The following is a 26,639-nucleotide window of genomic DNA, read 5'->3' on the forward strand; positions in this document are numbered from 1 at the left end:
AAATTGACGATCCGAAATGTATTACGAGACGCACTATTTCTACGACTTGAAATCTATTTTTTCTCCTGTACATGCATCTTGACGTCGAGATGATCAATTTATCGAATTTTTGGCATCGAAACAACCTCTTCCAATGAATTTTTTTGATGTGCGCCTTAATTTAATTGTTGAGGGCTTCGCCCTTATATAAATTTTTTCCATAATATTTTGGCAAATATGCCCATTGCCTAGTGAACCCCTCTAAAAGTCACTAGAACAATAAAAGAAGGGGATGACAAGGACATACCTACGTTAAATGCTTTAATAAATTGCACTCCCTTTAGTCTAGAAGCCCCCTTTTGAACCACATCTAGGCCATTCCAAATTGAGTGAACATGATTTAATGGCTCTTAAAGTATCCAAAATTTACCTATCACTATTTAAAACTGCAAAAACAGCTAAGAGCTAGCCCTATATCTCCTTATAAATACCTCTGAGCCTCTTGATCCATAAGAAGCCTACTTCCTTTAAGCCACAGGCCCCCCCACTCTCTCTACACCTACTTCCTGTAAGCCACAGGACCTCTCTCTCTATAAATGGCCACAAACCAGGTCAAGCCAACCAACATGGAGGCAGGCCCACTCTCCATGAACAAACCCACAAAAACCTTTTTCACATCACAGATTATAATAAGGACAGTGGCCGCTGTATCAGCATTATCAGCTACTCTTATTATGATAACAAACAAGCAGTCAATCTCTCTCTTTGGCCTCCAAATCACTGCTAAATATACCGATTCATCAGCGTTCAGGTAAGAGCTAAAAGCTCTACTATATTTTGCTTCAGTAATTCTCAGAGTTTATATTATTTAGTTTTATTAATTCTAAGAGTTAATATTGTTGGGAAGTTCTAAGAAATTTACTTTATTTTATTGACAGGTTCTTAGTTGGTGTGAATGCTGTGGCCTTTGTATATTCCCTCTTATCGCTAGCCTTTGGTTTTCTCTTGAAGTCCCCTCTATGCAAGCCAGGAGGTCACTTATTTTTGTTATTCGACCTGGTAGGAACCGAGATCACAAAGGCACCACCTACATATAAGAAATCCTTTTTAGGGAAAATTATAGATTTCCCCTACACCCAACTTTCTAGGCATGCCCACTCTCATAATGTTTTTTAAATCATCTCACTAATCTCAATATTGTTTGTTATTGTACCCTCGTTTTTAAGTAAAAAAATAAATCTTTTCGACCAAAATGCCTTTCTAAACCATCACCTTTTGCACCCACACCCCTTATTTGTTTAATGAAGTCGGTCTAGCACATAATGTGTTGGACCAGCCGGTCTGACACATATTGTGTTGGACGGGCTTCATTTTAAACAACGAACCCTGTTAGGCACAAGTCTTGTTTCTATTAAAGTCAGCCTGGTAGGTGTTGTGTCAGACCTGCTTCACTAAACAATTAAACTGTTCAGACACATAATGTGTTGGACCCCCTTTTATTCCTTATTGAAGCTGGTCGGCTACATATTGTGTCAAACCAACTTGATTTTTTTCTTTCGAGAGATAGAGGAGATAAAAAGAAGGTGTGTGGAGAGGCCGTATTTCCATCCTTAAAAAAATTACTTTTCTACTCCTCGGTAAATGCAAACATAAATAGTGTTGGTATGTATCAGAGGGCTGGCAACGAGTTAGGTCGGGTAGTGGACCCGAAAATATGGTATGGACATAAAATTAATATATATATATATATGTTTAACTATATTTAAACTTATTTCATATATTGGGACCTGAAAAATATTAACAGAACCGGATCCAAAACAAAAGAGTGTTCGGATCCAAGATTTGGACCCAGGCCCTACTCGTCGGATCGAATTTTTGAACCCATACCGGGTCTACCCCTCAGGTCCCGGGTCAGTAGCATGGTTTAGAAAGTGTCAGGATTGGGCATCTCTCTTCTTATGTTCGTGTACATGAGCTGTAGTTTTTGAAATGTGTGTACAGATAATGGTGTGTTTGGTGATGGCTGGTTCATCTGCTGCAACTGCCATTGCATACGTGGCCAAGAATGGAGACTCTCACACTGGTTGGGTTCCCATATGCGATAATCTCCACACCTCTTGTGAACGTGCAGGCTTCTCTATGTTCTGCTCCTTCGCTTCTTTCTTTGCCCTCTTTCTCCTCACTTTGTTCTCTGCCTTTGGATTACCCTACCAACTGTAACTGTAACTTGCATTTGAATTCTTCATGGGAAGTTCCTTTATTTTCATATATATGTGTACTAAAAGTTTTCTTAGTGAACTATTTATAATCAGATTCACAATGTTGTGTAATAGACTTTGTGAACACTTCTTAGGAAGGCAACAGCTCTCCCAAAATAGCATCATGTGGCTAAATTTTTGTTCTGGGTTTCGCTAATTGCACCAATTGTGTTTGGCTGAGTACTTATATTTTGCTTAAGAGTAGAGAAACAAAGCTGAGGACAAATGTTCCCCGTTCTCTTAAAACTAGCTGATGGCTTGTAGTTGCGTAGTGATCTTGGTGAGAAATTAGTTGAGAAAATTGGGCAATCTAACCGGAAACAGCCTGGTTAGATTGGAACTGGGCCGTTTTTTGTTTCAACCAGTTTTGGTCCTGATATTATTTAAAAAATAAAATAAAATAATAATATATATATATAATCCAAAAAACTGGGGATTTTACTTGTAATAAATTTTTTAATGCTTTCATCATTATGGCAAAGATTGTAAATTGTTTTGGCCATTAATACTTGTTTTTACATTTTACCATCTATTTTTATAAATTTCAGAAATACCCCTTGGCACAACTCAATTCTCGATTTTATTTTCTAGTAATTGTCAACTTCATTTAGATGTGTTTTGGTTAATTATTCTTTAAATGTACTTTTCGTATATTATTAAACTTTTTTTATTTTTTATTTTTAACACTTTTTTGACTGCCTTCGAGTTGCCCAGTTAGAATGATTGAAACAACTGGTTTACCAATTAGGCCAATTGAACAACTTCCAGGTCCATGTCTGGTTGACCATTCCAGTTCGATTTTTTTTACATTGGTTGAGATCTAATTTTAGAATATTTCTTGTAGATGAAGAAATAATTTATTAATTTTTAATGTTCATATTTGTTGTAGATAATTTACTATATTTTGTTAATTTTTATTTGATTTCATGCTTATGATTATGTTTTGAATTTCAGTCATTATAATACAATTCATCACATAGTAAGGTATAAATTTTCACAACGGTGTCATTTATTTATAATTTGGCGACCGGAAAATGGAGAAAATAGAATTAGAATGATCATAGCACCATAATTAATCATTAAGGTCATCAAATGAAGCAATTTATTATTAAAGTAATTATTTTAGCATCATCATTCACTCAAGTACCTACTCACGGGGAAGGTGCTGGGGTCGTGATGGTAGCACCCCCACACTTTAGGCACCACATTTTGGTTTCCATTCCCACAATTAATACCACCCCACTAACACGTTAAAAAAGCTAACTCTTAATCTACTTGGAAAGAGAAGTAGGCGCTTGTCCAAACCTAAAACAAGAAACTTTAGTGAAAAACATATTTTTTGAGTTCGATAACTAGATCAAGTGAGCGTAATTTCATCATTTTAGTGAATTCACTTGAGCCAAATGATATGGACCAATACAGATGTAATGTTCGGAACCCAAAAGTTGTGGTGTAACCATTACAGCCCATAGAAACAATTTCCTTGTTGAAATAGCTTCAAAGTGTTGTCTCACACCCAAAGAACAATTTTCATATGCTTCATGTCAATTTTTTACTGTTATGTTTTACGTAGACTTATCTGAAGTTATCTCTAGAATTGTAAAAACTTGAGTGTGTATTTTTATATACGCGATAAGACAATTAGTGTCCTTTGCGCTTCAATCTTTGATTATGAACAATTTTAAATGGAGATTAAGTTTGTGCAACTCTGTCGACCCGAAATATTTGAGATAAGTTCGGGTGATGATGATTAAGTTTTGTGTAACTTGAATAAATTTTTTGTTTGATAGGGTCTATGACTTAGGCATAGGACATAGACTATTTTTTTTAAAAAAAAAATAGAATCCTAGGAACTAGGCAATCCTGATTCCCAGAGGATCATGTCATTATCACCCTATGTGAGATTTTACCACAAGTTAGAGATAGATTAACTCTAGGGGAACCCTAGTACACCATGGAATACTCAAATGGTAGCATTGGATATCCAAAAATCAGAATAAATTTATTTGAATTATCTTTTAGCATGACCACCTCTCAAGATTGATTTCCATTGCTAACTTAGGAAGAAAATAAGGTGGGGTACAAGTAAAATTGTCAAGACTAGACCGGACTGGCGCAACAATAGGCCAGACAGTCGACTCGAGCCTAACGGAATCTTTTAAGCGAAAGTTCGTTTTGATCAAAAGAACCGGTCGTAATCAATATTGGACCAGTTTTGGTCAGTTAGATTGGTTATTCCAACTATATGGACCAAAAAATTATGATTGGACAATTCTTTTTTTAATATAATTTATAATTTATATTATTTTTGAAATCCTATTTGACATCAAGTAGAAAAATCAATTTCCATTGGATCAAACCTCTAACCGATGCAGTGAGCTAACCAACTGGCAATACTGGTTGCGAACATTTCTCATAAGAAAACTCTTCAAAGCAATTTGCTCGTGGCATCTGCAAACAAAAACTAAGGTGGGAGGCTTATGCCAGACAAAATTGTGACGACTAGGGGTTTAGACTAAGGCATGCAGTTGCATGAAATGAAATGTAAAGAATAACGTTTTTGTTGTTAAGTCTAATCTAAATGGCATGACACCACCACCGATAGTTTAAATGCATGTCAATGGCCTTAAAACATGAACAAATGGCTGAAATTTCTCTCTTTCCTGTCTTTTAACAATTAAAATTTGACAAGTTGCCGTTACGTGTCAATCATCCTCTGACTTTTTTTTTTTTTAAATTGTCTTATCAGGCTTTTGTCTCATCAATCAAATGTTAATATCATTTCATATTGTAAATGGCACATGATTTACGACGTTACGTCCTACGCTCAATTCCTACTGACGGTCGGGCCCTCTCCCCAATGACCCACAAACAAGAAAAATAAAAAGCACATCATTTATACCCTCTTGTTATCCTTGATAATTGAATCTGTTGAAAAACATTTTGTAGACTCGTGGGTTGAAATTGTATTATTAGTCTCACGTCCAAAAACATCATGTTAGGGGACTTGCACCTCGAAGCAAGTCATCCTTATGCATCTCTTGGTTCATGTGAAAAGAAATAAGAAAAGGAATGAAAAGAAAAGAAATTATCTTCCACCACAAAAAATCACTCCAAATCAAATCCGGCACTAAGATTGACTACCAAATATAGGGTTTTAAGAGCTAAAAAATAAGTGATAGGAAGTTGAATAAGAGATCAAGTTTCAAACAAGGCATACCTCCCACAATAAAGAGCGCTGCCGGTAAGACCAAATGTCCAATTTGGTCCCATGGGACTGCGAAAGAGGTTCCCATTATTGAAATAGCTTCACCGCGGCATTTCATGCCTGAAGAACAATTTTCATATTTTTCATGTCAATTTTTACTGTTACGTTTTATGTAGAAGTATATTAAGTTATGCCTAGAACTGCAAAAGCTTAAGCATCTATTTACGTCATAAGACACAATTTGCATCTTTTGCGCTTCTATCTTTGACTATAATCGATTTTTATGAGGATTAAGTTTGTGAAGGTTGAATAACATTTTGTGTCACTAAAGAGGCCACTTAATTTGGCCTATATCGCACATGTTAAAAGGTGAGAATTAATTCAAGTGGAGGGCTTCAAAAAGAGCAAGGTATAGGCCCAAAAGAATATGGTTGGAAGTAGTGATAAAAGATATGGAGACTTATGGTCTCACTAAAGCTATGACCCTTAATAGAGTAAAATGACGGATTGGGATTCGTTGGGAAAAAAGCTTTATCTCTCTCTCTCTCTAAAAATTATATAAGATCAATTTTATAGTGTAGAAGTATGCCGTAGTTTAAAAACCCATCGGAAATGTTAGAAAACTATGATCATCTTGACCACGAGGTGTATGGTTACAAATAAAAAAAGGATTTGAAGTGATACAAATTATGCATCATGTAACAAAATATCTGGACTATCCATTTTTAAGACTTTCAAGTATGTTTAGATATACTCGATCGCGCATTATTTTTTTAGCTTTAAATTTCATAATTAGAATTGAAAATAGATTTTCAGGCAATTATAAAGATTTTTTATACCAAAACTGACACATTATGCAAAATTTAGAGGTGCACCTTACTTCTTTTTTTTAACGTAAAGTTGACCCACTATGCAAACCACACCCATGTCCATAAATATGTATATAGAGACCATAGTAAGCAAGTCTCCATTAAAAACATGATTTTTTCAAAATCTTCAAAAATTCACGTTTTTTAATGGAATCGATATAAATTTGTATTTTATCTTTTTCAAAAAAACCTCTTCCCTATAATTTTATTTCTTCACTAATTAAATATTATTAAATTTTTATTTAAAGATAAGTATATTAACAACGGAAGTTAATTAAGAATCTTGATTTAACAAAAAATTCCATAAACATTTTCACTGATGAGTTCCCTTTTAAAAAATAGTACGAAAAAATACAAGCAATATATTCCTAAAAAAAAAATTAAAACAATCATATATCTTAAAATAATAGGCAAAATAAGAAGAAGAGTAATCTCATGAAAAATCTATTTTTTTTCTTTAAACCCATAACGTCTTTATAAAAGGCAAGAGAAAGATTCAATGATACTAAAGATTTATGTAGCTAGGAATTCAGTGCGAGATTCACAATTTCTTAAGATTTTTTTTTTTTATGTATAGAGAAGTTTGATTAATTTCATATGTTATTTTTTGGTTTTATATTTTATTGGTGTATACAACATTGTATTTTTTGGATGAGCCACTATTTTACATTTTTTGGTCTTTACTTTTTCTTTTAATTAGCTGCAATCCTATATTGAGGGAATATTTTATTCTTTTTCTTTGAAAAATAATTATATACATTGGTTCATAGTGCTTGTTATTTACTAATTAGTTCTTACTTGTTATTTTCGATTTATTTTGTGCTTTAAATAAATCTATGATATGTTTTGTTGTAAATCATAATCTTATATTGTTTCATCATTACGTATCCGATTTTTCACTATGTGTATTTGAACCAGATCCAAATTGTCTACGATGTCTTAGTTTACTTTATTTTTTGATGACCCATATTTTTTATCTGATTTCTTTTAAAATCAAATCGATTTATTGGTCTACCTAATTTTTTTATTATTTACCGTCTCGCTAACGACGAATTATCATTGAAGTCCCTCTCTCTACGCTAACGAAAAGAAAAAAACTGAATGATGGCAGAACGGACGACTGCAACACCAATTTTTGACCTTTCGTGCCAACCATCGCCAATAGAATTTCGTGCCTTCAAACACCGACTTGACATTGCCCTGCCCTGCCCTGCCCTGCCCTGCCCTGCCTTGCCTTTTTTATTCTTCCTCAAAATTTCCCCCAAAAATCATGAGCGCGAGGTCCATCCGTGTAACGTATCACGCCGGGCTTGTTTTTTCGATTCCTATTGGAATATGGAGTACTCTCGCTGGACCAATTTGTACATTTCGTTCCACAACCAAAACACTCCCCCATCGTGGATGCTTTTAGGGACTCCCAAATCGCCTTTATACATCTCTAATATCACTATAACAAAAAGCGTGGCCCATAATAAGGTCCAAATACTCCAGCAAAATTGGCTCTCGACCATCACCTATCTACACCATGACTTGAATATTAAGGGTTTTAATAACCCCAAAATATTTTTTTCATCCGTTGAATTTGATTACATGGTTCAAAGATGCTGTGAAAATTTTCAGCTCATAAAGAACCCCTCTATACGAGGGAAGCCTGGCCTGTCCAGCCCTAAAAAACTAGGTCCTTGGCCACGAAATGTGGCTTGAGGGCTGGGTAATCCCAGGCCAAGGGTAGGGCCGGCTCAGGCCTGGGCCATGGTTGGCCCGATTCGGCCCTGCTTAGCTTTTTTTTTCTTCGTTGTCTTCTTTTGTTTTTTCTCAATTTTACTTGGCAAGGCCAGGCCCTATTTTTCTTTATTATTGCAGAGTTTACAATAAAAGAAATACAGACGGATAAGAGAGAGAAGAAGAATCGGCAATGGTACATACGTCTACGAAGGTAAACAAATATCTCATTCATAAAGATTACTCTAGTTTACCAGAGATTTATAGAGTTACAATATTTGTCTTTTAGGAAACAACTCTCACTGTAATATTAATTCCACAAAATAGAAAACTCGATATAGGAAACTTAATACATTGTAATATGCAAGATAAGAACCTCAATATCTGGTTTCTATAACTATCAACAATCACCTTCTTTTGCTTTTTCTCAATTTTATTTGGCCTCTGCCCTGATAGTTCTATGGTCGGGCCGGGCCACAGCCTTTTTGGCCCGGTCATGGCCGAACCTATAGGGACTAGGGTTGACCTAAGGCCAACGGTGGTCGGCCCAAGCCTCAATACTGGTTAAGAGGAACGATTTAATTTTAGTGGTAGCCTCTAAAAGGGCAAGGACAATGCCAAAAAGAATATAAATGGAAGCATGGAGAAAAAATATGATGACTTATGGTTTGACGGTGTGGCTTTAGAGAAGAATAGTGGAATGTGAATCATATAGCCAACCCCCAAATAATTGGGATAAGGCTCAAGTAATGGTAATAATAAAAGGACCCCCACATGTAACGCCAAAGAGACCAAACTTAAAATTGGTCTTGCAAGACCACAAATGCACGTTTAATTATTAAATGTACAATTTGTTGGCCTAGGATTATGTGATTTTCCAACTTCCCCTTACCCTCTTTGACTAGTTCAGCATTGCCCCTTAAAATGAGCATTTGACCCTTAGCCCTTGGAACTATCGCATGCCATGCCCCTCTTTTCAATTCCACACAGTTAATAAACATAATACAATTTGATAAATAAATCGTCATCTAACTAGTTGCCAACATACCCACTCTATAAATCCCTCTCTAACTCATCTCAGCAACCCTAGGAAATTCCTCACTCTATACAAGCTGCACAACCCACTTTTCTCCTCTCCATTATTCTATCTGTAAAAGGTTCATTAGTCTCTCTCTCTACAAGAAGCTTCACAACCTTCTTTCAGGTCATTAATGGCTACAGACCAGGCCAAGATATCCCAACAAGAGGCATGTCCAATCTCCAATGGAAAGCCTAATAAAACCCTCTTCATATTTCAACTTTTTCTGAGGTTAATTGCAGCTATTGCTTCTTTAGCTGCCATTTTTATCACGATCACTTCAAAGCAAACCATCACTCTGTTTGGCGCGCCATTCACCGCTAAATATAGCTACTCTTCTGCCCTCAGGTGCCCCCAAAATCTCCAGTACATTGTTCAATTTGCAATTCATTCTTTACTAGAGAGATGGGAGGGAATTCTAACAATTCATCTTCGCGATTTTCAGGTTTTTTGTAGTAGCAAATGGAATTGCAGCTGCATATTCATTGATTTCATTGCCCTTCGTTTGCCTCCTCAAATATCCAAGGTGCAACCCAAGATTTCATTTCTTCGTATACACTATCGACCTGGTAAGACTCGTTTCATGTATTGCAGATCATCTCTCTCTGTCTCTCTCTTGTTTCATGTATTGCAGATCATCTCTCGACGTTTGGTGATTTACCGTTGGACTTTGGACATGCAGATGATGTTGTGTTTGCTAATGGCTGGGTTATCGGCCGCAACTGCTATATCTTATGTAGCCAAAAATGGAGATGAACACAGTGGATGGCTACCCATTTGTAACACTTTCCACAGGTTTTGCAGCCGTACAGGTGTGGCCCTGGTTTGCTCTTACGGATCTTTTGCTGTATCCTTTCTCCTTATGCTGCTTTTCACCAACAGGCAGAGGAGTTGAGCATTAAGATTAAGGAGTAGGTGAAAATATTGGTCAGTTACCTTAAAAAACTTGAAATTATAGTATAGGATCTATGTATGATTAGAGAGAGAGAGAGAAAGCACAATTATTTCGATGTTTGATTGTATAAGTAAAAAATCATATGGAAGTTCTATGGGAGATACGAGGTGGTTACTCTGATTTTCATTGTGGTTATTTGCCCTGTTCTTTTTTGTTACACTTCTCACTATTTAGTGTAGTATATTAGTGCAATGCATATTTTCTTCTTTCTTGATTTTGTTATCTCTCTCTCTCTCTCTCTCTCTCTATAATTCCATGTTTTATTCATGCTCTCTATTGGCAAGTATTTCTCAAGTGTGTGATTTTGGGAACTCTCTCTCTTCTTTCTTCAATGTTTGTGATTTTTCAATATCTCTCTCTAGTTAGTTAGAACATTTATCCATATGGTTGTTTTGGAAGCCTAAACCTTAGCAATTATATTATGTATCGAATTAAGTCCTAATTAAGGTTCCGGACGGAGGGCATTAAACTAAGGAAAAAGTTTATGCAAGTGTGAGGTTCTAAACAATCGAATTAGGGTGCACTTCAAACATCTCACTAGAAGAGGTTGTTTTGATGCTCAAATATCATCAAATTGATCATCTCGATTTCAAAAGGAATGGACATGAGAAGAAAATGGATTTCAAGTTTTGAAAATAGGGCATCATGTAACGTATTTTTGGACAGTCAATTTTCAAGATTTTTAAATTTTTGTAGATCGGCCTAATCTACACTATTTTTTAAGCTTTCAATTTTATAATTAGAGATAAAAATATATTTTAAAGCTATCATCAAGATTTTTAGTATTGAAATCACATTTCTTTATACTATTTAAAAATATGCTTTACTTTGATTATTTAGAGCCTCAATTTTATACAAACCGTACCGTTTAACTAAATATGAAAATTTTATATGTGCATCACCTACATGTTAATAATATTATATGCCTTGACCTCCCAGCCATCCAATTTAACTATACATTTGGAATTGCTCATTTCACGAGCTATGCTCAAATGTTTTTTATTTTTTATTATTTTTCTACAAAAAATTTTTGAGCAAAATTTGGAGCGACCTCCTACCTTATTGTGTCGATCTTGTCGTGCATGGAAAAAACAAAAAAAATTATTTTTGATAAAAATAAACAAACAAAATGCCCCTGCAATTTCAGGGTGTATTCTAGTAATTTTTCCTCATTATGAATATTTTTTTATTATTTTAATCACGTGGGTGAACACTCTAAAATTTATTGCAAACTTAATTATAAAATAAAAAATAAAAATTACATAATTTGAGTGACACACAGGAGATAACTTACGACACTATAACTGAAGCAATCTGTATTGTCCACTCAAATCTAACGGCTACCAGTCGGGGTCACATACACGTTACATGTGGATGAAGCTACATGTAATGTTTTCCCCTAAAACAAAGTTTCAAATCTAACGACTACGAGTTGGGATCACATACACGTTACATGTGGATGAAGCCACAAGTAAAGTTTTCCGTTTAAACCAAGGGTGAAGTCACGTGTCAAGTTGGCCCTTTAAACCAAAGTAAGACAGTACAAACTACAAAGCATAGAGTCAGACTCTAAAGCGTGCGATTTGATTTTTTTAGCGTTCTGGATCAAATTTAATAGTAATTTTTCGAAAGCACTCTATAGAATGAGATTTTACATTATAACATTTAACTTTTCTAGAGATATTGTTAAATTTAATATTATGTATAGGACCCAAATGATCACCATTAAATTTGGCACGGATCTTTATACGAATCTATAGAAAAGTTGACTTCAAAAGATCACCATTAAATTTGGCACGGATTTATAGAAAAGTCGATCCTAAAGGAATCACCATTAAATTTGGCACGGATCTATAGAAAAATCAAGTCTCACACCCATGTGATAACTTTTTTAATGATGTGGTTTGAGCTATAAATCATAAAAGTAGAAATGCATGAAGAGTTCTAAATATAAATTTTTAAAAGATGAATCACATTTAAACGGAAACTCATTCGAACGTTCTCCTTGCAGTCATGTAACGTAACCCATGGGATTCTTTAACGTCACAACGCCCGTTATTTTCATGTTATGATCATTTCCTTCCATCTTGTCCCATGCAAAACCGAGGATTGAACTTGATCCCGAGGTTTTTTTTTGGGATAATTTTGTGGGAAAGGGGCTGAGATGGTTGTGGTAGCACACCCCATATCTCATTTGCACATTGTGGCTTCTATTCTAATTGACAACTTCAAAAACCATTAATTAATTAAAAATGGGTACCGGCCTGTCATCCCAATTGAATTACCCAAAAAATGGTGAGTTAGCTTTTTGCAAAAAATGGGTACGGGCCTATCATCCCAACTGAATTACCCAAAAAATGGTGAGTTAGCTTTTTGCAATTAGCTTTTTGAAAGTATTATTGGGATGGTATTAGTGATGGGAATGAAAATCACAATATGGTAATTAGTGTGCCAGGGGTGCTACCACTTGGCGTTAATGATGGGAATGGAAATCACAACCCCTTTTCAAGTTAGAAGTAATGGGGTGGTGTTTGTGATGGGAATGAAAATCACAATGTGGTGACTAAGGTGTCGGGGTGCTACCACTACGACCCCAACCCCTTTCCCACTTAATCCCAAGTTGGAGGCCAATAAAACAAAAGAGAGAGACAGTAATCAACTTATATTTTCCCTTTCAAGCTAATAATCAACTTATATTTTTTTAGCTTGAGCAAATCATCATCAAAGTTTTTCTCTAACTATTTGAGGTTGGTTGGTTGGTTATACGAACCCAGATGCACCAATTTGCTCTACATACTCTCGGTAGGTTAATAAGCCCCTATATCTTATCTCACTACTTCTGCATGTTTTGAGCTTGAGCAAATACATGTTTTAAGTTAAAGAAATGGATACAATAAAACCATTTATTTTTAATACACGGAAGTCACAATCATAGTTGGCCGTTGATTTGAAATTGGGTGATTGAGAATGTGTCATTGTTTGGGGACCAAATCCAAAATTAACTTACTCGAATGTTTAGATGCACTTTCATCTATTAGATTTGGCAAAAAATGATTCTAATCTCCTTATATAAAAAATAAATATTCTCAAAATATACAATCTCCTAAATTAAACCTTCAATTTGTGAAACTAAATACAATGTTAGATGAGAGAAGTTTTAGGTCAAAAAGTAGAAGCTTGGTTGTTGATCGCCACTAACTTTTGTCTTGGGGTTCAACACCGATGCCCATAAAACCTCAAAACAAAAATTCCTTGTGCTGTACCTACGTCACGATTTACATGTGTGCTCAATAACTCATTTATTATACGACACCCCACTGCAATTGTACGAAAAAAATAATGATTGTACGAAAAATAATAATAATAATTCCATTTCATGTCTTTATTCCTTGGACATGCCAATTCACATGCAGTACGTAGAAAATGGATCCGTCCTGACTTGGGGAGGATCCGATTTCGGTTCGACATGGATAATTGTTTAGCCAGATCGAGATATAGTCAGCTGTTGGGATGCAACAATATGAGGTCTTGTGTTCTGTTGGATGAAGAACTTCTTCTTCTACTTAAAAGGAATTAAAAAGTTAAAATTTGAAAAATTGAGTGATTCCATGGATTCTTTTTTCAAGTTGGATTGGCAATTTTGAGTCAGTTGATAAAATCAATGGCCTAGGCATGCCATATGGGGATTGGGGCTGGGCTAGGGCCAGGGCTGGCTCACTTTCGACCCTACCCACGGGGCCTTTGATCCAGTAGTGTTACTCTTTTGCATAGAGGTTAACTGATCCATTCCTTTTTTCTGTTTTACACATTTTCTTACTCTCAGGACACGTTTGATTCGTTTGAAAATATATCTCAAGAAATATTTTCGTGTGAAAAAAAATATCTTATGTGGTTATGTGTGAGAATACTTCTGCACCAATTTGCCCTCAATTTGTGTGAAAAGATGCATTAGAATCAATTATTGTGAAAATATTTCCAAATCTAACAACATGAGGGAATTCTTTCATGTTAAAATATTTTTTGCACAATTAATCTTTATACAAGAACCCTAATTCCAAATCTTGAGGGTGTATAGCATGCTTCTGCAGGAGCATATATTCTGCAACAACTCCCTAGGGTAAAGGAGTAATTTGGGAAAAAAAGAGTATATATTCTGCAACAACTTCCTAACATTCAAACCGTTCTTGACTGAAGACCCTTAAGCAGTTCGATGAGTGGCTTGATAACACCAAATAGTTCCGTCCTAAAATTCGTCTTAGAGATCAAATGATCTACAACACTACCAAATCACATTAGACAAATTTTTGTTTTAGGTCCAGATTTTGCACTTCAAAATATAGTACAGATTAAATGATCTATTTTTAAGCTTCAAAATCTTTTCATTTTTTTAATTAATGATTTTGATGGTTTAGTTTCGAAAAGAAAACTTAAAAAAAGATTTATTTATTTATTTTTTTTTTGAAGGAAATCACATTGAATAAATTGGCCGGCTAAAACCGCCAAACCCCTTCCACAAAAAAAAGAGCAAACTTAGTCATTGTCATATACATCTTCCATTTAGAACACATTCTAAGACTTAGTAAATTGTTCTTGGGTTTGGTAAAGCAGCTTACCTTCTCTCTCTCTCTTCTTTCCACACGGAAAGACACTTCGAATTTTGGTCCTTGTCACAAGAAAAATGGTGAGCGGTTTGTTGGGGAGTGGCACCCGAATTCTCTAGCATCAAACAAAGAGGTTTTGATGTGCACCAAAGTCACCACTTCCCTTTCCTAGGCGCGAATATTAAATCATATCAAATAAAACAGAACAAAAAGAGACTAAAACTGTTTATAAAGAAAAAAGTGGGTGACTCAAAGATCCAATTCCACCTCTTTGAGTGTGAGAGAGAGATTCAAATCCACCTGAGGACGAGTTAGGCACCGCCTTTGCTATTTTCACATATCAATATAAATATTTGTAACAACCAACTTCAAAGTTCATTTGGACATACTATAAGTTCTTTCTTGGCAGGGTGGCCCGGCCTCGCCCGGTCAGACCGGCCCTAAAAATTTGGGGCTTGAGCCACAAAATGTGGCTTGAGGGCGGGGGTGGGGCCACGGCCAAGGCCAAGCAACCGCACCCTAAGGCTAGGGCCGAGCTAGGCTTGGCCATGGCTGGTCTGGCCCTACCTAGCTCTCTTTTCTTTGTTTTGTTCTTTTTATTTTTTTTATTTTACATGGCCCGGCTTGGCACTAACCAAGATAGGGCCTGGGCTAGGGTTAGCCCGGCATGTTGCTAGCCCTAGTTCTTTCAGGGTAAGTTGCTTGGTTTGCGGCTTTGCACCATATGTTCAAACTAGGATACTAAAAATAATTCGAACCTGGTCGAATGGCCTGATCTGAACTAGAAAATGGTGGGGATGATTGCCTGATTTCCTTTAATTTTATTTTCTTGTTCCGTCTATACACTTATCTTAAATAAGGAATCACCATTATGGATTGGGTGGATTGAGAAACCTCATCCTAATAATTTAGTGTCTGATTCCGACTTTTAAAATAATGCAGTTTCTGTAAGGCCTAAGCCTGATGGAAAAAAAAGAAAAGCCTCACCTCTTAATCTTGTCCGAAAAATATTTCGGGCATGGGAAATCCCTAAGATTGCTCTAAAACCTTTTACCATCGGCTATGAAATTTGCAGCTCATAAAATGATATAGATGTTGTCGATCCATGAACCCTTGAAATTAGAGGGTCTAATAATGTATTACAATAGCGGGCAGTTATTTCATGCAGCGGTTCTATGATAGTATAATGCAACGACACTTCTAGAAAACTATGGTTGTGGTATTTGTATGACCCAAAATTTTGCACACACACTCTTTTCATCTCAATAATCAATCCCAAAAAGAAAAAGTTCAATTTGAATCCCTAGATACAGTCAAAATGAGTCTCATCCAAAACGAATCTAGACCATTCATTTGGTGAAGCGAATAGTGTGGTGCCATACGTACTCTTTGTCTCAAGATTCTAGCCTTTATAAACTCAAAATCATTTTTTTTTCTTTTTAACATTGTTCATCTAATGATCATAAAGGTATCCAAAAAAATTGAAAATGAAAAAATCCTTATAATGCCTAGATCTAAGTATCTCACCAAAATGAACGACCTATGTTAATTGGGCTAAAAAAATACTTTCTAGATTGTGTTTTAAAATTTTTCTTTTCTTGTGATTGTTTATTATAATGAAAAGAGCATATATTTCAAAATTCGGATCAAACAAATGGCCATAACATGGTTTTTAAAGGCTGTTGCATTATATTACTATACAACCATTGAATGAAATCATTGCCCCTACAATATCATCATCAGAGTCTCTTTTCAACTATTTGAGGCCCGCTACACAATCCTTGTCTATCATTTGACTGTATTAAATTACAATACATACTATTTTTAAGGCTTGATATCTTAATTTTTTATCACAACCATAATGATCAAGGTCGAAATGATTTGATTGAAGGTTTCTTAATGTAAAGAATATCGAGCCATTTATAGTAGGTGATGCATTAGTTGCTAGTCAGATTACTATCCAAAAATAAAAAAATAAAAAAGGGAGAAAGCAGCTGGGATTGCGGTGGTAACATCCTCATACCTTAGCCATCATGTTGTTTTCATTCTCACTATTACCACTTTACTAATACTTTCAAAAAAACTAACTCTTAAACCATTTGAAAAAACGAATAGAGGCTCGCCTTCCCCCACTAAATTACCAAAACAAAAAAAAAGTTATATCACAGCAAACGATAGTATGGAACAAAGTTATAAAACCCGGATTGGACTAGCAGTTTGACAGATAGAACCGGTGATCAGAGTGTTGTCCAATGTAATACAAGTACTAAATCGGGAGTTGCATCAAAATGCTCAAAACAGGCATTTGATTGGTTGAACCAGTTTGACTACTGGTTTTGCTGGTTATATTGGTCTTGAGCTTAAATTCTATTTTTTCAAAAAAAATTATCAATTTTTTACATGATCTTATTCTTTCTTTCCATTTTTTTCACGTTGATTGCATGGAAAATTTTTATTGCCAAAAAATGTAATGATAAAAAAGAAGTTATATCTTACTTACTTTTTTTTTTTCAAAAACAAAAAGGTTAAATTTATCAAAATATTGCTTTTTATTGCTCTCTCTCTCTCTCTTTTTACTTTGCCATGTAATATGGAAAGAGGAAAAGCCTTCCATACGCACCTTGCTATTAATTAAACAAAATGTATTGTTTAATTAAATAAAATGCAATGCTTAACTATTTATTAATACTGAATTTAAACATTAGTTAAACAAAATGCAATGTTTACTTAACTAATGAATATGGTAATTTACAAATTTTTAAAATGCAATGTTTTATTATTAAAGAATTAATTTTTACAATATGTTTTAAAAATAATTTCTTAGTTTTACTTATTTCCCATTAGTTAACTTCATTTTTCTATTTTCTAAATGAATTTTTAAGATGTTTTGATCAATTTTTTATTTTTTTTGTAGTGAAAAAAGTTTCGATCGGTCAAACTGCAGGTTAAACCGGTTTTTATTGGACCAACCCCTTCACCGGTTCAAACACCAGTCCGAACCTGATAACACTTGTATGGTATGAATGGATTAGTGTTCCTTCTTTCTCATAGGAGCCTGTTGGGACACGGATAGGGAACTCACATACTAACAAAAAAAGAAGAGCTGGTTTGTTCGGTTAAGGCATGGATGAAAAGATTCTTGCAAAACAAGCCAAAGAATGTCTATATGGGTTTCTTTGTGAATATTTAGAAAAATATCTGTTACAACCTAAAATAGAGAATGATGTAATGCTGAAAGACTTGACCTTTTATCCTCATTTCCAAAACTGAGAATGCAATTGTGCTCCCATCCCTTAAGTTTCCCTTCGATAAGAAAACTTCCTCATTCATCTATTTTGAACAGGATTTTATCCAACTTCTCCACACCCAAACCTTCTTACAATTTGTATATAATTTCATCCAGAATTCCATCATCGAAATCATTCTAATTTGGGTGTATTTCATTTAAGTCACTCGTCGATTGGTGCATCCTAACTCGTACTTAATGAATAATATTTTAGGTTAAGTTCCCCGTTGTCATATTTTAATCGGATAGTTGAAAATATATGTTATTATTTTAATCCTAATAATTTTTCTAAAAATTGGATCAAGATGAAATTTTTGACATATGTATTATTATATAATATGACACTCAAAAATATAAAACAAATAGTTTTTAAAACTAAAAATGACCAAACTACCGTTGAAATATTCTGGGTTAATTAGGTCAAATTAGATTTTCAAAATTATTTTTACATTTTATTGATGTGTGATGATGTCAAGTAGATATACCTCAATTTTTAGCTTAATATAATTTGTACAAAAAGATTACAATCTAAATAAATAACATGCATTTTCAACCATATAATCAATATCTAATCATTGGATGCATAACCTAGATGACTATTCATTTTAGGTGAGAGCCTATTGGTAGCTATATAAAGACATTAATTCCAAATCTTTTGTTCATAATATTATAATTTTTTGTCGATCACCTAGGTCATTAATCCATCTCAAAAAAATTAAAAGTAAAGTACCAACATGAAATGCTAGCTGTTTTGATAAGTCAAATTCAATCTAGGTCATTTGGCTTACTCTATTCTCTTGCCTAACGGCCTATATTATCTTTTTTTCTAAACATGGATAAGGATTATGTGAGATCCCTAGCCTACGGAACAATATAGGCTAGACACCCTAGATTGAAGCTAGCATAGCAACCTAGACAGCTGGTATGTACCATACATGGTGGAGATATTTTGGCCAAAATTTTTGTACATACGATTTTATTTTATTTTATTTTTTGAGTAATTAGGTCAAGCACATGTGTGCCATATTTGGGATTCATAGGACTAAAAAAAAAAAAATTCAAAAGAAATACTAAGAGAAAACATCACCCATAAAGATGGCTGTACTCAACAGGTTTGTATACTATGAGACCATTTACCATTATTATAAGGAGGTCACAATCACTCTGCCCCTTAGATGTCAAATTAGATGACTTGAGGTGTGTCATGAAGTACGAGAATTTCTCTTTGAATTTCAATTCTAGTCAACAACATACTTATAACCATCCGATTTACAATTTGAAGGAAAAGATTGATTATAACTTCATTATATTAAAAGTAAATAGTCTCTTATACTTTTCCTATTCAATATGGGTCATCCATCAAATACTATCTTTTACGTTATTATTTGTTTCCTATACATGGATAAAGATTTTGTGAGCCGCCTAGCGTGCGGAACAGTGTAGGACGCTTAGATTAAGCACACATTATATCTTATGCTAGATTGGGTTGGGCCTACCCCAACCCTAAAGGATTATGTCTGGGCTAAGTAGACCCAAACCCAACACATCGAATCCAGTAGGCCCAAGTGGGGACCTGGATTGGCGGGTAGACACAGTTATTACCGGTTCTGTAGAGGTATTTGATATATTGTGTCCTCGTGTACTTTTACAAAAAGGAAATATAAAAGGAAACAGTTTACTTAAGGTTGACACTTTAATATATATAGAATTAAGATGTACCTCTAAAATCCACCAAAAAATGTTTTTTTAATGTTGAAAAAATATATAATTGATCATCTCAACATCGAGATATATTAATATGGAAAAAAAAAAGAGATTTCAAGTCCTAAAAATAGTATATCATGCAACGTATTATCTGGACTGTCCATTTTTAATATTTTCATGTGTTTATAAATTTGCTAGTTTGGAACCGTTTTCGAAGTTTAAAATTTTGTACTTAGGGACAAAATTAGTCTTCGATACCAAAATTGTATCTCATAACAAAGTTTGAAGGTGCAGCATTCATTGTTTAATGTTGCAACACTATGCCAACCACAACCAATAGAAAAATCTCTTTTTAACCCCAAAAATAAAGATAAAACTCTCACCAACTAGTTTGGAGCCTTTTTGGACAGTGACAGGCAGAGCATGTCATTGCAGAACTTCTCTTCAGATCTAGCTGACGTTTCACAAGAGAAGATCTTTTCTACTTGCTGATTCCATTCCAGCAATTTAATGCAATTTTGAAACATGTTCTTTTCCAAGACACTTAAATTTTTGTTATTCTTGAAACTACCCATATTTAAAAAAGGACCCAGTTTCTATGCAACCAAGCCCGCACATATAGAAATGCAGGCTTCTTAATAAATTTATTTTTGAGATGGATTTTAAGACCACATTTTTAAAGATATGTAATATCTAACATGAAGATCATGAATATGAAAAAATAAATAAAATTTAAAAATTAAAAATAATAATTCTAGTAAAAACACATTTGGATTGTTAGTTTTCATTGTTTTTTAGATGGAACATCAACTTACATCCACCTTTAAAGCTTCACACTTTCTGGACCGCATATATAGAAATGCGGTCCATTCCACATAAAACAATTTTCCTTTTAAAAAACACATTTCAAGATCTTTCCTTTTCCAAGGCTCCTCCGTACTTTCCTTTTTCTCTTCAAAATTTAAACCAATCTGTCATATTCCAAGGAAAGAGAACAGATTTTTAAGCCATTTACATGCATTCAAACAATTTGTTTTCTATAACCCTGTAAAAGAAATCCTAGAAAGGAAAGCTCGAGTTTTTTTTCAAGACAACATACAAGGATGTAGAATATTGCTATTTTTTCAATGGAAAGGTTTCTATACTTCTCCTACTTTATAGAAGGTTTATACTTCCAGCATCCATCTATTCAATTTAGATCAACTAAGCCATTGACCTTTTGATTTAAATCTGACGCCTCAGAGTTTTATTTTTTCGATTTTATTCTAAAAATTATATAAGTATTAAATTTGGTAAGTGCCATCAACTTAAGCGGTCGCACCTAAAAAATATAAAATCAATATTTTCAATAAAATAAAATAACCAAAATGCCTCTTAATTTTTTAGGGGTATTTTGTTCATTATAGTTTATCAAGAATATTTTTTTATATTGTTTGCAGACACAAGTTTAAGAAAGGAGTGGACGCTCAAAATTTGGTTTCAAACCATTTATAAAAAACAAATTAAAAATAAAACAGTGTTGAGGTGTGATATTGTAATTAGATCCATCTCAACCATTCATTCATATCTGACGGCTAGATAAAGGAAGTATATAACTACTACACATTAAGGGAAATATAAAAAGCTTGCCTTTTTCTCAAGGGGAAAGTTAGTGAATATAATAGCATAATGTGTATGCTACAAGACGCACAAATAGAGCATCCACCGTCCATTCTCAAAAGGTACAACGCCAATAAATCGTAACCATTATGGATTAAAAGTTGTGCGTATCCTAGGAACTATACTTGGGTTTGAGTCCCTAGCAGTTGATATTATGGATTAAAAGTAGCACTTCTACTGTCGATTTTATTGTCTAATTTGAGAGCAGAGAGAGGCCAGCTTTACTTATCTTAAAAATCTATTGCATTATCCATATGCTATATATATGTTCCCTAATCTAGTGATAAACATCCAAAAAGTAAAAAATAAACATATAAAATTATTTTCTTCATATAACAAATAATTTTTTTTTTGTTTTATAAATAATGATGATAAACTTTCTAACTGAGAGATGAAGTGCCTTGGCTTTTACAAGGTTATTATGCACGCCCCTCTTCTATGAAAGCCAAAGCTAATTGTAACCTTGATTAAGGAGGTATCATATACGATGAGAACATTTACTTGTAGTAGACACCATGCATGTAAGCCAATCTCAATTAGTTGAGAAAAGATTTTGATGATGATGATGATGATGACATGCTATATATTTCATTTACAACCGTCACATACTAACAAGGATGTGACATGGCTGAGTGGAAAATTTAGTCTTCCCATTGTATACATTTCGCAATGAAGATATACACAAAAAAGTGAGATGTTATTCACTTTTTAAAGGAAGAATTTTATATAAGGATGCTACCTTATAATGTAGAACTATGGACGCCCCTCAAAAATCAATCGGAAAAGGTAGTTTTAATGTTAAATCATCTCGACATCAAATGTATGACTATGAAAAATAAAAGATTTTAAGTCTCATAAATAATGCATTTTACAACATATTATCTACACCGTCTATTTTCAATATTTTCATATGTTTATAGATCTACTTGATTTTAACCATTTTTGAAATTTAGAATTTTATAATTAGATATAAAAATAGATTTTGAGATAATCCTAACAGCATCATTTTTGAAATTTCAAATTTTATAATTAGATATAAAAATAGATTTTGAGATAATCCTAACAACATTTTACTACAAATTTATATACCATGATAAAATTTGAAGGTACACCTTACCTCTACACCTACGAATGCATCCGTATGCCAACTACACCCTTTTTTAAAACATATGCTGTCATTAAAACTAGAGTAATGCCAACTGCACCCTTTTTTAAAACATATGCTGTCATTAAAACTAGAGTAATTCACGAATGGAAGCTTTTATCTCAGGAGGACACAGTTTTTATAAGTCTTAAGACTCAGATGTAGATATGCATCCCCTCTTTATGGTCCATTTTTTTAGATAAATTTTAGACCTAATTTTTTAGTTATATGAGCACAAACGGCTAAAAACATGTAAATTTTAAAAACTAAAAATAATAACTTTTGATAATTTTCAAAATATTGGTTGTCCCTTTTTGAAAGGACCACAAGTCTCAAATTTAGCGCCTATAACAAACTTATACCAGAGCCACTATGCACTTAATTTGAGGTTTCGTTTTTTTTTTTGAGGTTGCTCATTAGATTGAGATCACAATCTCAAATTGAGTTCTCAGATAGGGTTTTACACAAGAGAGTGAATGTAAGATATGCTTTCATAGGAGATTAAAGTTTGGATTGTATCAATGCAATTTTGTTGGAGCACACTGTACACTTACTTCCTCAAGCAAATGAACTATTTATGGGCTTCGTTCCATTTGAAACTTGGGTTCCACGTTAGGATCACTATAAATGTAAGAGTACTTCTGTCTGGAAAAAAAAAAGAAAATAAAAACTATTTAGGAACTCAATGTCCAAATTGTGAACGCAAAATCCCATTTTTAAGAAGCACTTAGAAGAAAAAAAAAAAAAAAAGGAAAGAGAAAGAAAGAAAATAATTTTGAGTTTAAAAGAGCTTTAATCAATTAGATTTAACCATTCAAAAATTGAATCATAACCTTTCATCCGTAGTTTATCTTACTTTTCCCTAGGCACACATAAATAGTGTGTCTCTTCTTTTCTTTTGTTTTTTTTTCTTTTCTTTTTTTTTTGGAAGTCAAAGGAAAGAGTGTGTGTCTCTTTTTAATTTAAATGGGTGCGGTTTGTATAGAGCGCTCTTTTTGAAATGATAACATGTAAGAGTATTTTTGTCTGGAAAAAAAGGAAAATAAAAACTATTTATGAACTCAATGTCCAAATTATGAACTCAAAATCCCTTTTTCTAGAAGCAATTAAAAGAAAAGAAAAAAAAAAAGAACGAAAGAAAGAAAATAATTTTGAATTTAAAAAAGCTTTAATCAATTAGATTTAACCATTCAAAAATTGAATCATAACCTTCATCCGTAGGTTATCTTACTTTTCCCTAGGCACACAAAGATTGTGAGTCTGTTTTCTTTTTTTTTTCGTTTTTTTTTTTAAAGTTAAAGGAAAGAGTGTGTATCTCTTTTTAATATAAATGTGTATAGAGCCGAAGCTCTAAATAATCAAACTAAAGTGCACCTTCAAATAGTGTCAAGAAATGTGGTTTCAATACTGGAAATCTTGCTAATAGCCTTAAAAAATATTTTCATCTTTAATTATAAAATTTAAAGCTTAAAAAATAGTATAGATCTAGCAAATCTACGAAAATCTTAAAAATTGAAGGGCCAAATATGCGTTACAAGATGCACTATTTCCAAACTTGAAATCCATTTTTTTTTTTCATGTCCGTACATCTTGATGTGGAGATGATCAATTTGAGGATATTTGGGTATCAAAACAACCTCTTCTAGGGAAATTTTTGAGGTGGGCTCTACTTTGATCATTTAGAGCCTCGGCTCTATATAAACTTTTACCTTTATCTTTTAAGCTTATTTTGCCTTGGTTTATATGCGTACAAAAGGAACTATACCATAGACCAGTGGTGTAGGATTGATTACACGCAACGCCATGACCAACGGTGGAGATCAGGCATATCCAATGTGAATGTCCCATCACGAACCAAAATTAATCCATTATTTTTTTGAAAAAATGGTTGGGGAGTCAGCCAACTCACCCGTAGACGTGCGGCCACCCCTTAAAAATTTACCTTTAATATGGATTTGGATCCAACATTTTGGGATTTGTTAATCTCGATTATTATGGTGATTATGCATATAGAATTTTTTTTCTTTTCAATGCTAAAAAACATATTTTCGTACGGCCAAGCCCACATATGTAGAAATACGGGCTTCTTAATAAATCTATTTTTTAGATGGATTTTTTGACTTAATTTTAAAAGACATGTAATCTCTAACATGGAGATCATGAATATGAAAAAATAGGTAAATTATGAAAAAATAGGTAAATTTTAAAAAGAGAAATGATGTTATAGGACCCCCTCCCACCCATGTGTATAATAACCCAAAAGATCACCATTAAATTTGACGTGGATCTATAGAAAAATCAAGTTCCACACCCATGTGATAACATTTCTAGAGATCCGTGCCAATTTTAATGCTGAACTTTTGGGGTCCTACACATATGGGTGAGGGAGAGTCCTATAGGATCATTACACTTTTAAAAAATAGAAATAATAATTCTAGTAAGAAAACATTTGCAAATAAATATTGAATTCATGATGCGCACTTTCTTTTGGAGAAGAAATGAAGTATCACCTTATTAGGTGGGGTAAGGTATGTACGCCAAAGGGTGAAGGGGGTTTGGGATCAAGAAGATTCTGCTAATGAATATTGCAGTTTTGTGCAAATAGTGGTGGAGAAGTGCTTACAGTGCAAAATCGGAGAGATTTTCAGAGGAAGAGCCCTCAAATCCATATCACAAACTGATTTTAAAAAGTGTGATAGAGATGGGACAATCAAATTCTGATATGAGGCCAGATCTATTCAGAAATGAGCAGATCTGCTCTCAGATCAGTGACAGAGCTAGCATTGATCGGAAATACGAAATACGACATAAAAAGAAATAAAACTAATTTAATTCTAATGAAATAAACGAAAATGAAAAGAAACACAAAGACAGTAAAAATGTACTAGACCGGGCCAGTTGGCCCACGACTCCTGAAGCTTCAAGGCCTTACTTGTATCAGTACCGGTTGAGTTTATGTTGTGCGTCCTCTTTGTTTCTCTTAACGTTTGGACTAGGTATTGGCTTGGTTGAATTGATCTCTTAATCTAAGGGCTGCAGGTGGCCTAAAGTTAAGGTTTTCTTAGGTCTAGGTCAAGTTTCACAATCTCAAAGTTTCTTTGGGTTCACGAACTAATCAGGTATAAAGAGTCTCTGGAGTCTATAGAGTCTAACCTAAAATTATCCCGAAATGACATTTTTATAAGCTGAAAATCATCTGGAATGGGTAACATACCATAACCAGAAGATTTCCTAGCCTGGACTGCCGTTTTGGTGGTCCAAGGCTTCGGCGACACTAGTAGTGTTGCTCAGACCAAAATAGTCTAGGTTCATTGAACCTGGCCAAAAAAGATTCGGGAGGCATTGGCATGTGGAAATTGCCAATTTGGGGCAGTCGGGTCTGGGCGACTGTCATGATCCCTCCCCCGACCCCCTTGCCATACTCGTCGGAGGGTAGCCAAGTGCGGATTTGTGATCCAGAGGTAGCGTATGTTACTCAGATCAAAGTGAACTCAACGATTTAATATCAGTGATCAAAGCAAACCATGGAAAAGAACTAAAATCATAATTCAAATGGCAGATGAACATCTGATAATAGAAAATCTCATACACCAAAAATCCACTATATAAAATTTCTTCCAAAATATTATACTTTAGTTGCGGCATCTCGGCCCAATATTACACATTTCTAAAAGGAAGGGCGGCGTCATGACAGCGACACTGGGAGCGTCACCCAAACCAAATCCGCTCAAAATTGGCAAATTCCAATTCTAAGGGGATCTACGGGCTCTTATGATGTTGCTTGTCAAAATTTGGGTCAAAACGAGATGTTTTGCTATTTTTAATGATTTTTTTACTAAAATATAGTATTCTACAAGATTAAGGTTAGTCTAAGCTATGCAATACTGGGAACATGGGCCGAGCGATACCGGGAGCGTCACCCAGACCAAATATGCCCAAAATTGTAAAATTCCAGTTTTGGGGGATCTACGTGCTCTTGTGATGTTGCTTGCCAAAATTTGGGTCAAAACGAGGTGTTTTGTTATTTTTAATGATTTTTCTACTAAAACAGGGATTATGCATGATTCTGGATCACAAAGCAGGCAGTATGGATTATGGTGGTCTATGATCTGAGGTCTATTGAAATAGTGTGGTCCTATGGATTCAGAAAAACCACAAAATTTGCCAATTTTAAAA

The 26,639-nt window shown here is 34.2% G+C and overlaps 2 protein-coding genes across 2 annotated transcripts; both read left to right on the forward strand.

The window, feature by feature from the left end:
* The first annotated feature begins 501 nt into the window (after nt 1-501).
* On the forward strand, nt 502-2,309 carry LOC110007280 (CASP-like protein 1F1). The gene is made up of 3 exons (XM_020667275.2): nt 502-790; nt 918-1,038; nt 1,981-2,309. The coding sequence occupies exons 1-3, from the start codon at nt 576-578 to the stop codon at nt 2,197-2,199; spliced, it is 555 nt and encodes a 184-aa protein (XP_020522934.1). The 5' UTR covers nt 502-575; the 3' UTR covers nt 2,200-2,309.
* Nucleotides 2,310-9,021: 6,712 nt separating this feature from the next.
* On the forward strand, nt 9,022-10,283 carry LOC18434416 (CASP-like protein 1F1). Its single transcript, XM_088870546.1, has 3 exons — nt 9,022-9,462; nt 9,560-9,683; nt 9,797-10,283. Exons 1-3 carry the CDS (start codon nt 9,248-9,250, stop codon nt 10,007-10,009), a joined length of 552 nt encoding a protein of 183 aa, XP_088726672.1. The 5' UTR covers nt 9,022-9,247; the 3' UTR covers nt 10,010-10,283.
* The last annotated feature ends 16,356 nt before the right edge of the window (nt 10,284-26,639 follow it).

Source organism: Amborella trichopoda, chromosome 6 (genome assembly GCF_054954075.1).
Source record: "Amborella trichopoda isolate Santa Cruz 75 chromosome 6, AtrichopodaSantaCruz75HAP2 v2.0, whole genome shotgun sequence".
Lineage (NCBI taxonomy): Eukaryota > Viridiplantae > Streptophyta > Magnoliopsida > Amborellales > Amborellaceae > Amborella > Amborella trichopoda.